This window comes from Stenella coeruleoalba (genome assembly GCF_951394435.1).
Source record: "Stenella coeruleoalba genome assembly, chromosome: 5".
NCBI classification, from domain to species: Eukaryota; Metazoa; Chordata; class Mammalia; order Artiodactyla; family Delphinidae; genus Stenella; species Stenella coeruleoalba.
The window spans coordinates 142,093,744-142,106,761 of NC_137150.1; the positions used below are offsets into that span (position 1 = coordinate 142,093,744).

The 13,018-nt window shown below is 39.0% G+C and overlaps 1 protein-coding gene across 3 annotated transcripts in view; it reads right to left on the reverse strand.

Annotated features, from left to right (window-relative positions):
• Positions 1–1,426: 1,426 nt before the first annotated feature.
• HSF2BP (heat shock transcription factor 2 binding protein) overlaps positions 1,427–13,018 on the reverse strand; it is a gene marked incomplete at its 5' end in the record, with an annotated part of 82,380 nt that continues 70,788 nt past the window's right edge. For all 3 annotated transcript variants that reach the window (XM_079921248.1, XM_079921247.1, XM_079921246.1), the window contains one exon: positions 1,427–2,273. In XM_079921248.1, coding sequence (XP_079777374.1) covers positions 2,065–2,273 — 209 coding nt within the window. In that variant the 3' untranslated portion in view covers positions 1,427–2,064. The remainder of the gene's footprint in view (positions 2,274–13,018) is intronic.

Genomic DNA, 13,018 nt, shown 5'->3' on the forward strand with positions numbered 1-13,018 from the left:
GCAAAAAAAGTGAAGAACCCATTTTCCCCTTGACCTTCATAAGAAGAGCAAAAATATTAGAAAGGCTAGTCACTCCTTAAAATTGGCCTTAAGTACTTTTCCTGTGATATACATTCAAAACATGTATTTGACATATGTTTCTTTTTTTTTCATATCTTCATTGGAGTATAATTGCTTTACAATGGTGTGTTAGTTTCTGCTGTATGACCAAGTGAATCACTATACATATACGTTTATCACCATTTCTCTTCCCTCTTGTGTCTCCCTCCCACCCTCCCTATCCCACCCCTCTAGGTGGCACTGAGCTGATCTCCCTGTGCTATGCGGCCGCTTCCCACTAGCTATCTATTTTACATTTGGTAGTGTTTATATGTCAATGCTACTCTCTCACTTCGTCCCAGCTTCCCCTTCCCCTTCCCTATGTCCTCAAGTCCATTTTCTACATCTGCACCTTTGTTCCTGTCCTGCCCCTAGCTTCTTCAGAACCATTTCTTTTAGATTCCATATATATGACATGTTTCTTGCTTAAGGAGTTTTCATAAGAACTCTTGCTATCCTTAGCACTTTAAAATTAGGAGGAGGAAAAACGTATCCTTCTTAATCACATCCATCTACTAATTACCTAAACTGTGCAACATTCAGGGTTTGGCCCGGTTTCATTTTTCCCTATAAGCCACTGATCCCATCTTTGGCAGGAAAAAGACCCTGCATTTCTAGAGGCAGCACAACTAATTATACTAGTTTATCTCCTGTTACCTTATCAAACAAATAACCAAAATGAAAATGATACTATGCTAGAAAAGAACAAAAACACAACATTCTCAATTTTATTTGCCAATCAACAGGACCTACAGAGCCACACAGCACAGATGGACCAATTTCTGCCTCCGTGAATTTTAAACTGCCTTCTACAACATTTCTCTGGTTCTGATGAGCCAGGTTCCACAATATGTCGGCTCGTGAAATTCAAGCAACTGTGCCTTCCTGTAAGCTCCTTCGTTCAGCCTCAGCCATAAACTGCACATTGCTGACAAAAGAAACATGAAGTTATTCCGAACTGCCAGCAAGCAGAAACAGCATACGAATGTGTATGGGACGCCTGCAAGTGTTTCTGCTCCTACAGGATGCCCAGAGACCACGGGTCTGCAGCGTCATCCTGAGGGACACAGCATGCGCTGCTATGCCTCTAGGAGTGCCAGAGAGGGAACCGCACTCACACGTTGTGACACCTGTGAGAAACGGAGCACATCCTCCTCTGTTCTCTGTGGTTGAGAAGGACACATGATGAGGGGCCTGGTACACATACCCGTGCACATTGTTTAAAGAACTCCAAGCAGCTGCATGTGCTCTAATCTATGAGGCCCTTGTCATGATACTGTTAGAGAAAAACTGGACTCCTGAGCTCATAGCCAAAGGACGCAGAACAATGTAAGGAGGGTTTTTTCCGCCAACCACGGGCGTATGCATTGTAATATATACCTTCCTAACATCAAGTTTATAATATTTCAGAAAACAATAATTGTAGCACACCAATGATTCTTCTGACTTTCTTTACTCAAAAATAAAAGAGGCACAAAAATATAGAACTAAAATGTCCAATATCATCTGAAATAGCAGGTTCACCAAAAGATTTAAAGGTAAACTTGAACTGGTGGGGGGAATTAATTATAATTATTAGAGAGCCGAATGAACTGTTTTTCAAGAAAGGTATCTCAGGAAAACGCTGACCAACGGGGTAGGCGGTTATTCAACCTTCCGCTTTTAGGGGGAACCGACAGGTCTCAGGGTCTCCTGGGCAGCAGGAGCCACTCTGAGAAGGCCCTCTTCCGGATGCAGCTGATGTGGGTCTTCACGGAAGAATAGACCCTTTCTCAGGCTCACCTCCGGCAAAATTAACCCACCACCCACAAGCACGTTCACTTCCAGGAGCAAGTCAGGTGGGCACATCTCAGGACACAGCCGTCTCTAGGCATCACATTTGCTATCTGTAACACATGGCACACGGCTGGTGGCTTTAGAAGACAAAGTGGGGACCCAGGGAGAGGATGCCGGCGCTGAGCACCCTTACGCATCACGCTCCAGAGTGCGCAGGTCCTCCAGGAGCTCCTGGGCCACGGCCTGCAGGTGAGGGTTGCGGCTCTTGGCCATGGCCAGGATGCGCTGCAGGGGCAGGGAGCTGCGGATCTCCGAGGCCGTCCTGGAGAAGACTTCTGGCTCCAGCACCACAGACTGGACAAGGCGCAGCACGTGAAGACACACCTCTGTGTCCGGGTCTAGGGGGAAAGAGGTGACACTTCTGGTTAGAATAAAACCTACAGGGACCTTGGGGCAGAATCCACCCCTCAGGGGTTCTTGGCCTCTGAATGATGGATGTGACAGTTTAGTAAACTATGAGCTGACCCCAAACAGTGTCACTTCCTGATGTAAAAGCTTAGCTCATAAGAGGAGCGTGACAATGGCATCCTCTAGTAACATCCCACCTTCAAATATCACAGCCACATAACTCTAAATGCTGAACTGAAAATATGAGGGCTTTTCATGTAGTTTTCTGTAATTCTGCCCAGTTATAAGATTGCTTTGAGAGGTATTACTTCCTTTTCACTCCAAGTGCCGCAAAGCCCCGAGAGACCACATACACGTATGGCATCTCTTCAGGCCACTGAGTTCCGCAAAGTCACAGCTGCAACACTCAAAGCGAATTCCGTTTTCCCGTGTGAATGCTCTCTGGAGTTACAGAGCCTGGCAGCCCTGCATATACTGTAGCAGCCACTAAAAAGCAGCTGGACTGAAACAACGGCCCAACACAAGTTACAACCTTTAACCACCGGGGATCCAATTCTCCTCACCACGTCTCTCTACTGGGAGCCTTTAACATGCCACTGATTCTTGATTAGATATTGTAATTGGAACCAGACTCAAAACCAGTACCTCCTTCTTAGCACTACACTTTAAAAACCTTTTAAGAACCTTTTAAAACCTTTAAAAACCTTTTAAGTGGACTGAGAGAGTAGACTGAGCAAACCCTCAGTGGGAACTGCCACAGCACCAAGGCCCCCGGAGCCCTTCCCCACTGAACGAGAGCTACCAGGGCTCAGTGAAGACTGCTGTGTTGGGAAGCGGAAAAAAAACCCTGTCCTACCCTGGGCCCAGACCGCTGAAGTGCTCCTATTCGGGGGAAGGGGAAGGAAACTTGCTCTGGCACAAAAACTGCCAAAGACACAGGCAGAGCGGCTGCCACAGGGAGGAGGACAGGATCACGGGGAAGGCGCCACTCAGATGCAGGTGGATGGGAGCCGAACCAAAACAACAGAGAACTCCCCTGCGTCCTCCAGCGGCCTAGCAAAAGCAGTCTACGGCAGCAGCAGGAGGGGCAAGAGGATGGAAGGAGACCCCTCCTGAGGCACAGACCCAAAGGGAAGGCCCGCAGCTGGGGTGGAGACTGACAAAGGACTCTGGCAACTCAGTCCTCACCCGCAGCACAAGGAAGGAGAAGACTGGAAACCAGCGGCACAGAGGTCACCACAGTGACAAAACCCACACCAGCCCAACGCCCACACCGACAGCCCCACAGAACAGGAGGTGTAAACACTCTCTGTGTACTTCATTCTCTCCTGCAGAGGTTGGCGCACTGTGGCCCAAGGGCCAAATCCAGCCCAGGAGCTGTTTCTGCACAGGCTGTGAGCTAAGGTTGGTTCTTACATTTTAAAGAGTTATCTTAAAAGAAAACAAAACAGAAGAATAATATGCAACAGAAACCACACATGACGCTCAAAGCTCAAAGTACTTAATAGCTAGCTCATTACAGGAAAAGTTTGCTGACCTCCACTCTACTGCCCTCCACACAATGCCCAACACTCAATCAGAAATTACAATGACAAAGCAAGGGAAACAAAACCCCACTGCAGTAATAAAGTAATCAGCAGAGCCAGACTCAGAGATAACCCAGATTTAGAAACAATTAGAAAAGGAATCTGAAATAAATACGATTAATAGATGGGAAAGCACTGCTTTAGGGTTCTTGCAGTATACCTGAAGCAGTACAATGTTATTTAAAGATTTTTAATGTTTCAATTGAAAATCTTCAACTAACTGTGATTAATTAATATAATTAATTAATCACAGTTAATTAAAGATTGTATTGTAAACCCTAGGGAAAATACTAAAAAGAGTTTTTAAAATGTAAATGATAAGCCAACAGTGCAGATAAAATAGAATATTAAATAATCCAACAGCAGATAAAAAAGAGGAAAAAAGAAACAACTAGAAATATTTCTGTATTTCTATATACATTAGATGAAAACTGTATAAATACACTGATTAAAAGACAGAGAATGCACAAAACGTCAAGACCCAATTATACATTGTCTACAAGACACCCAAGATAAATATAAAGACACAGGTTAAAAATAAAAGAATAAAATCATGCCATGCAAACACTAATTAAAAGAGGTCTGCAGAGCCTATATTATTATCAGACAAGGTGGACTTCAGAGCAAAACATATTACCATGGATAAGGAGGGATTATAATTGTATAATTATAACTGTATAATTATAAAGAAGTTAATGCATCAAAAAGACACGACAGTCTTAATTAGGCGTGTACCTAACAACAGAGCTTCAAGAGAAACAAAGCACAACATGCTAGAAATCCAAGGCAAATACATTCACAATCAGAGGTTGGAAACTTTAATGCTTTTATTTCCATTACTGATTTTAAAAAAGAAAGAAAATCAGTGAACATACAGAATCCCTGAACAACACTATCCACCAACTTGACCAAATATACATTCAAAAGGATTCAAAGTACGTTCTGTGATCACAAGGAATTAAGTTAGAAATAACAGAAATATATAATAAATAACAGAAAATAACAGAAATACAAAATAAATAACAGAAAAATATGTGAAAATATCTCCAAATATTTGGAAATAAAACAACATACTTCTAAATAATGTATGGATCAAGAAGGAAGTCATAAGGAAAACTAGGAAATACTTTGAATGAAATGAAAATGAAAACACAGTATCATAATTTATAGATGCAGTTAAATCGCCGCTTATCAGGGGAAATTATAGCACTGAATGCTCATATTGGAAAAGACCAAAGGTCTCAAATTAGTTACCTTAGCTTTCATCTATAAAAAAAAAGAAAAAATCAAACCCAAAACATGCCAAAGGAAGGTAATAATAAAGAGCAGAAATCAATACAAATGAGGACAAATAAAAAACAACTGGGGAGAAAACAGTAAACCCAAAAGGTGACCCTGTTAAAAAAAATCTATAAAATTGATAAAACTCTAGCCAGGCTACACAAGGAAACGGGGAAGGAAGAAAGGACAGACACAGATTACAAATTTGGGGAATGAAAGAGGAGAAATCACTATAGAACCTACAGATATTAAAGGAATAATAAGGGAATATTATGAAGAAATTTGTGCCCATAAATTTTGCAACTTGGATGGAATGGACAAACTGCTTGGAAGACATAAACTACTAAGATTCGTTCAAAAAAAGAATCTCTGGAGCAGGCGACATTAGGCACAATTGAAGATGGAGGTTCTGTCTGGAAAACACATTGGATTAAGCTAAAACATACCCACAAATTCTAAGATGCTCCTTCTTCCCCTCCTCCGTTCCTAGAGTTGGATGAGTCTTCTCTGGGCAATCTGAGCAACCCAAGAGGAAACATCTAAAGATACTGACCTGTGGGTTCCCAGTGAATGGCTGAGAATGGCTGAGCCAGCTCACACTACAGTGAAGTTCACAAGCCCCACTCACATGCTCAGGGCTTCCAATTGGCATTATAAATCCCACCCTTAAACACAAGCACAAAACGATGCATTACCAGACACCTGAGAAGAAGATAATTATCATTTTCAACAAAAACAAAAGGAGGACAAAAGAAAGACTAGGCAATGAGAAGAAAACTTTTTTTAAACTTTATTAATCTCCTCCTCAAAGAGATTTTTTAAAAAGTTGTATTATCCATTAAGCAAGAATGGGATGCTAGTTTTTTAATTCCAAAAAATAAAAAGGCAGCTGGAAATTAAGTGCACGATCGTAGAAATGAAGACTTCAATAGGCAGTATGGAAAATAAAGTAGAGGAAATCTCTCTAAAGCGGTACGAAAGACAAAGGGATGCAAACACTTCCAAAAAAACTGAGGAGGAGGGAATGCCTCCTAACTGATTTTATGAAGCCTATATTGCCCTGATACCAAAACCAGGCAAGGACAACACAAAAAAGAAAACTGCAAGCCAATATTCTCTGATAAACACAGATGCAAAAATCCTCTATAAAATACTAACTAACTAAATACAAAAAATACATTAAAAGGATCATACACCACAATCAAGTGGGATTTATTCCAGGGATGCAAGAATGGTGCAACATCTGCAAATCAATCAATGTGTTACATGACTAATAAAATGAAAGGTACAAATCATATGATCATCTCAGTAGATGCAGAAAAAGCACTTGACAAGATTCAACATTAACTTATGATAATAACTCTCAATAAAATGGGTAGAGAAGGAGCATAACTCAACATAACAAAGGCCTATGACAAACCCATAGCTAACACCATACTCATTGGTGAAAAACCGAAAGCTATCCCTCTCTAAGATCAGGAAGAAGACAAGGATGCCCACTCTCACCACTCGTATTCAACATACTATTGGAAGTCCTAGCCAGAGCAATTAGGCAAGTAAAAGAAAATAAAAGGCATCCAGTTTGCAAAGGAAGAAATAAAACTGTCACTGTTTGCAGAAAAATGATTTTACATAGAGAAAACCCTAAAGAGTCCACACACACACAAAAAAAAACTGTTAGAAATAATAAACAAATATAGTAAAGTTCCAGGGTATAAAATCAATATTAAAAGATCTGTTGGGTGTCTTTACACTAAGAACAAACTATCAGAAAGAAAAATTAAGAAAACAATCCCATCTGCAATTGCAACAAAAAGAATAAAGTACCTAGAAATAAATTTAACCAAGAAGATGAAAGACCTGTCCACTGAAAACTATAAGACACTGTTGAAAGAAACTGAAGAAGACACAAAGAAGTGGAAAGATAGCCCATGCTCATGTATTGGAATGTTATACATTGTTAAAATGTCCATATTACCTAAAGCAATTCCTATCAAAATTCCAATGACATTTTTCACATTAATAGAACAAACAATCCTAAAACTTATATGGAAACACAAAAGACCCTGAATAGCTAAAGCAATCCTGAGAAAAAGAAAAAAGCTGGAGGTATCACATTCCCTGATTTCAAATTATGCTACAAAGCTATAGTAATCACAACAGTATGGTTTGGGCAGAAAATCAATGGATAGATAGATCAATGGAACAGAATTGAGAGCCCAGGAATAAACCCACACATAATATGGAAAATTAATTTACAACAAAGGAGCAAAAAACATAAAATGGAGAAAGGATAGCCTCTTCAATAAGTAGCATTAGGAAAATTGGACAGCCATATGCAAAAGAATGAAACTAGACCACTATCTCACACAACACACAACAATCAATTCAAAATGGCTTAAAGATTTGAATGTAAGACCTCAAACCACAAAACTCCTAGAAAAAAAAGACACAGTACATTCTTTGACATTGGCCTTAGCAATATCTTTCTGAATATGTCTCCTCAGGCAAAAGGAACAAAAGCTAAAATAAACAAATGGGACTACATCAAACTAAAAACTTATGCATAGCAAAGGAAACCATCAACAAAAAGAAAAGGCAACCAATCAAATGGAGAAGATATTTGCAAAGCATATATCTGATAAGTGGTTAATATCCAACATATATAAAGAACTCATACAACTGAATATAACACACATACTCACACACATAAAAACCTGATTTAAAAATAGGCAGAGGAGCTGAACAGACATTTTTCCAAAGAAGACATACAGATGGCCAATAGGCACATGAAAAGATGTTCAACATCACTAATTACTAGGGAAACGCAAATCAAAACCAAAATGAAATACCACCTCGTGCCTGTTAGAATGGTTATTATCAAAAAGGCAAGAAGTAAGTGTTGGTGAGGATGTAGAGAAAAGTAACTCTCATGTACTGTTGGTGGGAATATAAACTGGTGCAGCCACTCTGGAAAACAGTATGGAGGTTCCTGAAAAAATTAAGAATAGAACTACCAAATGACCCAGCTAGTCCACTCCTGGGTATTTATCCAAAGAATAGGAAAACACTAATTTGAAAAGATAGCTGATCTCCTATGTTCATCACAGAATTATTTACATTAGCCAAGATATGGAAACCTAAGTGTCCACTGATGGATGAATGGATAAATAAGATGTGATGTGTGTGTGTGTGTGTGTGTGTGTGTGTATATATATAATATATGTGTGTGTGTATATAAATATACACACACACACACAATGGAACACTACCCAACCATAAAAAAAGATGAAATCTTGCCATTTGAGACAATATAGATGGACCTTTAGGGTATTATGCTAAGTGAAATAAGTCAAAGACAAATACTGTACAATTTCTCTCATATGTGCAATTTTTTAAATGAACAAACCAAGCCAAACAAAAACAAACACAGATACAGAGAACAGAGTAGTGGTTACCAGAGGGAAAGTGGGTGGGGAAGAGAAAAATGGGTAAAGAGGGTCAACTGTATGGTGACAGAGGGAAACTAAACTTTTGGTGGTGGGCATGCTGCAGTGTATGCAGAAGTCAAAATATAAATTTGCACTCATGAAACATATAATGTTATAAACCCATAAAAAATAAATAACTAAATCTCTTTTAGAGAAAAAAATTCCTATTGGCATTTTTTCCAGTGTTTGTCATTTTTTTAAAAAATTTAAAGAATTTTTTTTATTGAGGTATAGTTGATTTACAATATTAGCTTCAGGTGTACAACACAGTGATTCAAATTTTTATAGATGATGCTCCATTTAAAGTTATTATAAAATATTGGCTATATTCCCTGTGATGTAAAATATATCCTTGTAGCTTATTTATTTTATACATAGTAGTTTGTACCTTTTAATCCCTACGCCTATCTTGCCCCTAACCTGCCCCTCTCCCCACTAGCAACCACTATTCTTTTCTATATATCTGTGAGTCTGTTTCTGTTTTGCTATATTCATTCATTCGTTGTATTTTTTAGACTCCACATATAAGTGATAAAACAGTATTTGTCTTTCTCTGGCTGACTTACTTCACTAAGCATAATGCCCTCCAGGTCCATCCATGTTTTTGCAACTGGCAAAATTTCATTCCATATTGTGTGTGTGTGTGTGTGTGTGTGTGTGTGTGTGTGTGTGTGTGTGTGTGTGTGTGTGTGTGTGTGTATATGCCACATCTTCGTTATCCATTCATCTGTTGATGCATACTTACGTTGCTTCCATATCTTGGCTACTGTAAATAATGATGCTATGAACATTGGGATACATATATCTTTTTGAATTAGTGTTTTTGTTTTCTTCAGGTATATACTCAGGAGTGGAATGGCTGGATCATGGGCTGGTTCTATTAGGTTGGCCAGAAACTTCCTTCGCTTGTTTGAACGAACTTTCCGGCCAACCCAATATCTTGAGCTTTGAGGCACCTCCATACTGTTTTCCACAGTGGCTGCACCAATTTATATTCCCAGCAAGCATACAAGAATTCGCCTTTCTCCACATCCCCACCAACATCTGTTATTGGTGGTCTTTTTGATAATAGCTGTTCTGACAGGTGTGAGGTGATAGCTCATTGTGGTTTGGTTTGCACTTCTCTGATGATTAGCAATGCTGAGCATCTTTGCATGGGCCTATTGGCCATCTGTATGTCTTCTTTGGAAGAATATCTATTCAAGTCTTCTGCCCATTTTTTAATTGGGTTCTTTGTGTTTTGATATTGAGTTGTATGAGCTGTTTACATATTTTGGATTTAATCCCTTATTAGTCATATCATTTGCAAATATTTTCTCCCATTTAATAGGCTGTCTTTTCATTTTGTCAACAGTTTCCTTTGCTGAGCAAAAGCTTTTAAGTTTAATTAGGTACCATTCGGGGTTTTTGTGCTTTTGTTTCCTTTGCCTTAGGAGACAGATCCAAAAAAATATTACTATTATTTATGTCAAAGAGAGTTCTGCCTATGTTTTCTTCAAGGGGTTTTATGGTTTCCAGTTTTACATTTAGGTTTTTAACCCACTTTGAGTTTATTTTTGTATATGGTATAAGAAAATATTCTAATTTCATTCTTTTACATGTAGCTGTCCAGTTTTCCCAGCACTACTTATTCAAGAGATTGTCTTTCTGCCATTGTATATTCTTGCTTCCTTTGTCATAGATAAATTGACCATAAGTGTGTGGCTTTACTTCTGGGTTCTCTATTCTGTTCCATTGATGTGTCTCTTTTTGTGCCAGTACCATACTGTTTTGATTACAGTAGATTTGTAATATAGTCTGAAGTCAGGGAGTATGATTCCTCCAGCTCCATTATTCTTTCTCAAGATTGTTTTGGCTATTCAGGGTCTTTCTGTTTCCATACAAATTTTAAAGTTATTTGTTCTAGTTCTGTGACAAATGCCATCAGCAATTTTGATGGGGATTGCACTGAATCTGTAGCTTGCCTTGGGTAGCATGGAAATTTTAACAATATTAATTCTTCCAATCCATTAACATGGTATATCATTCCCAACTGTTTGTGTTGTCGTCAATTTCTTTCATTAGTGTCTTACAGTTTTCAGTGTACTGGTTTTTACCTCCTTCATTTTATTCCTAAGTATTTTATTCTTTTTGCTGTGATTGTAAATGAGATTGTTCCCTTAATTTCTCTTTCCTATCGTTCCTTGTATAGAAATGTAATAGATTTCTGTATATTAATTTTGTATCCTGCAACACTACCAAATTCATTGATGAGTTCTAGTAGTTTTTTGGTGGTGTCTTTTCTGTGTACATGCATCATGTCATCTGCAAACAGTGCCAGTTTTACTTCTTCCTTTCCAATTTGGATTCCTTTTATTTCTTTTTCCTATCTGATTGCTGTGGCTAGGACTTCCCCAATCAGTATTTTTATTTGACATACTGGGGAAAAGTGTCAGCTTAACAATATAGAATCTTCTCAGCCAAAAAAGGGTTTATCTTTCCATTTATTCAAGTTTGTTTATCTTCATCAATAGAATTTTCAATAAAAGATAAAAAAAAATAAGCAAAGAGATGAACAACAGGAGAAAAAGAAGAGAGGCCCAACACCAAATATTAGATATTCCAAAAAGAGAAAACTGTGTCAGCAGATAGGAGGAGATCACTCTATAATGATTCAGTAATTCAGAATAATTTTTTAAAGATTCCTAGAATCAAAAGATTTGTTTCTAAACTGAAAGGTCCCTTTCAGTTTCCAGCAAAATTGATAAAAGTTACATCTAATACACCAGGCGTATCAACATAAAATTTAAGTTCAGAAAGTGAAACAAAGAGAAAAATCTACAAGTTTCTAGAGGGAAAACACACCATATACAAAGAATCAGGAATCAAAACTTCTCAACACTGGACATTAGAAGATAATGGAAGGTTGCTTTCAAAATTCAGAAATAAAAAGTAATTCTAACCTGGAATTCTATACCCAGCCAAACTCTATTATAGGTGAGGTAAAATAAAGACATTTCAGATATAAGATATCTTAGAAATTCTGTCTCCTCAATTATACTTCAAAAACAAACAAACCCATAGAAAAAGATCAGATTTGTGGTTACCAGAGGCAGGGAGTACAGGAAGGGGGAATTGGATGAAGGTGGTCAAAAGAACAAATGTCCAGTTATAGGATAAATAGGTACTAGGGATATAATGTACAACATGGTAAGTATAATTTATACTGCTGTATGCTATATATGGAAGTTAAGAGGGAAATTCCTAAGAGTTCTCATCGTAAGGAAAAAAATTTTTCTATTTCTTTAATTTTGTATCTGTATGAGATGATGGATGTTCACTACACTTACTGTAATCATTTCATGATGGATGTAAGTCAAATCATTATGCTGTATACCTTAAACTTATACAGTGCTGTATGTCAACTACATCTTAATAAAACTGGAATAAAATTGTTTTAATTAAAAAAATAAAATAAAATAGGGCTTCCCTGGTGGCGCAGTGGTTAAGAATCCGCCTGCTAATGAAGGGAACACAGGTTTGAGACCTGGTCTGGGAAGATCCCACATGCTGCGGAGCAACTAAGCCCGTGAGCCACAACTACTGAGCCTCTGCTCTAGAGCCCGTGAGCCACAACTATTGAGCCCACGTGCCACAACTACTGAAGCCTGTGCGCCTAGAACCCGTGCTCCGCAACAAGAGAAGCCACTGCAATGAGAAGCCCACACACCGCAACGAAGAGTAGCCCCTGCTCACCACAGCTAGAGAAAGCCTGTGCACAGCAACAAAGACCCAACACAGCATAAAATAAATAAACTTACAAAGAAAAAAAACCCCACAATAAAATAACCCCTGTCAGACTGGCTAAGGTGAAGAAGGCTGACAGTAGCAGGGGTGGTGAGAATGGAAAGGAGGCAGAAGGCTAACATGCTGTAGGTCAAATTTACACTGGGTACAACCATCTTGGAAAACAGCCCTGCACAAGCTATAGAGTTGAAGACACACTTCCGTAGATCAAAACTTCCATTATTTTTTAAAAATATATTTATTTATTTTATTTATCTATTTTCCTTATTGTTTTGGCTGCGTCGGGTCTTAGCTGCGGCCTGCGGGACCTCTCCATGGCACACGGCCTCTTCTTTGCGGCACTCGGGCTTCTCTCTAGTTGTGGCGTGGGTTTTCTCTCTCTAGTTGTGGTGCATGGGCCCAGGGCACATGGGCTCTGTAGCTGTAGCATGCAGACTCCGGAGCATGTGGGCTCTGTAGTTTGTGGCACACAGGCTCTCTCGTTGAGGCGTGCGAGCTCAGTAGTTGTGGCGCGCGGGCTTAGGGGTCCCGTGGCACGTGGGATCTTAGTTCCCCAACCAGGGATCAAACCCGTGTCCCCTGCATTAGAAA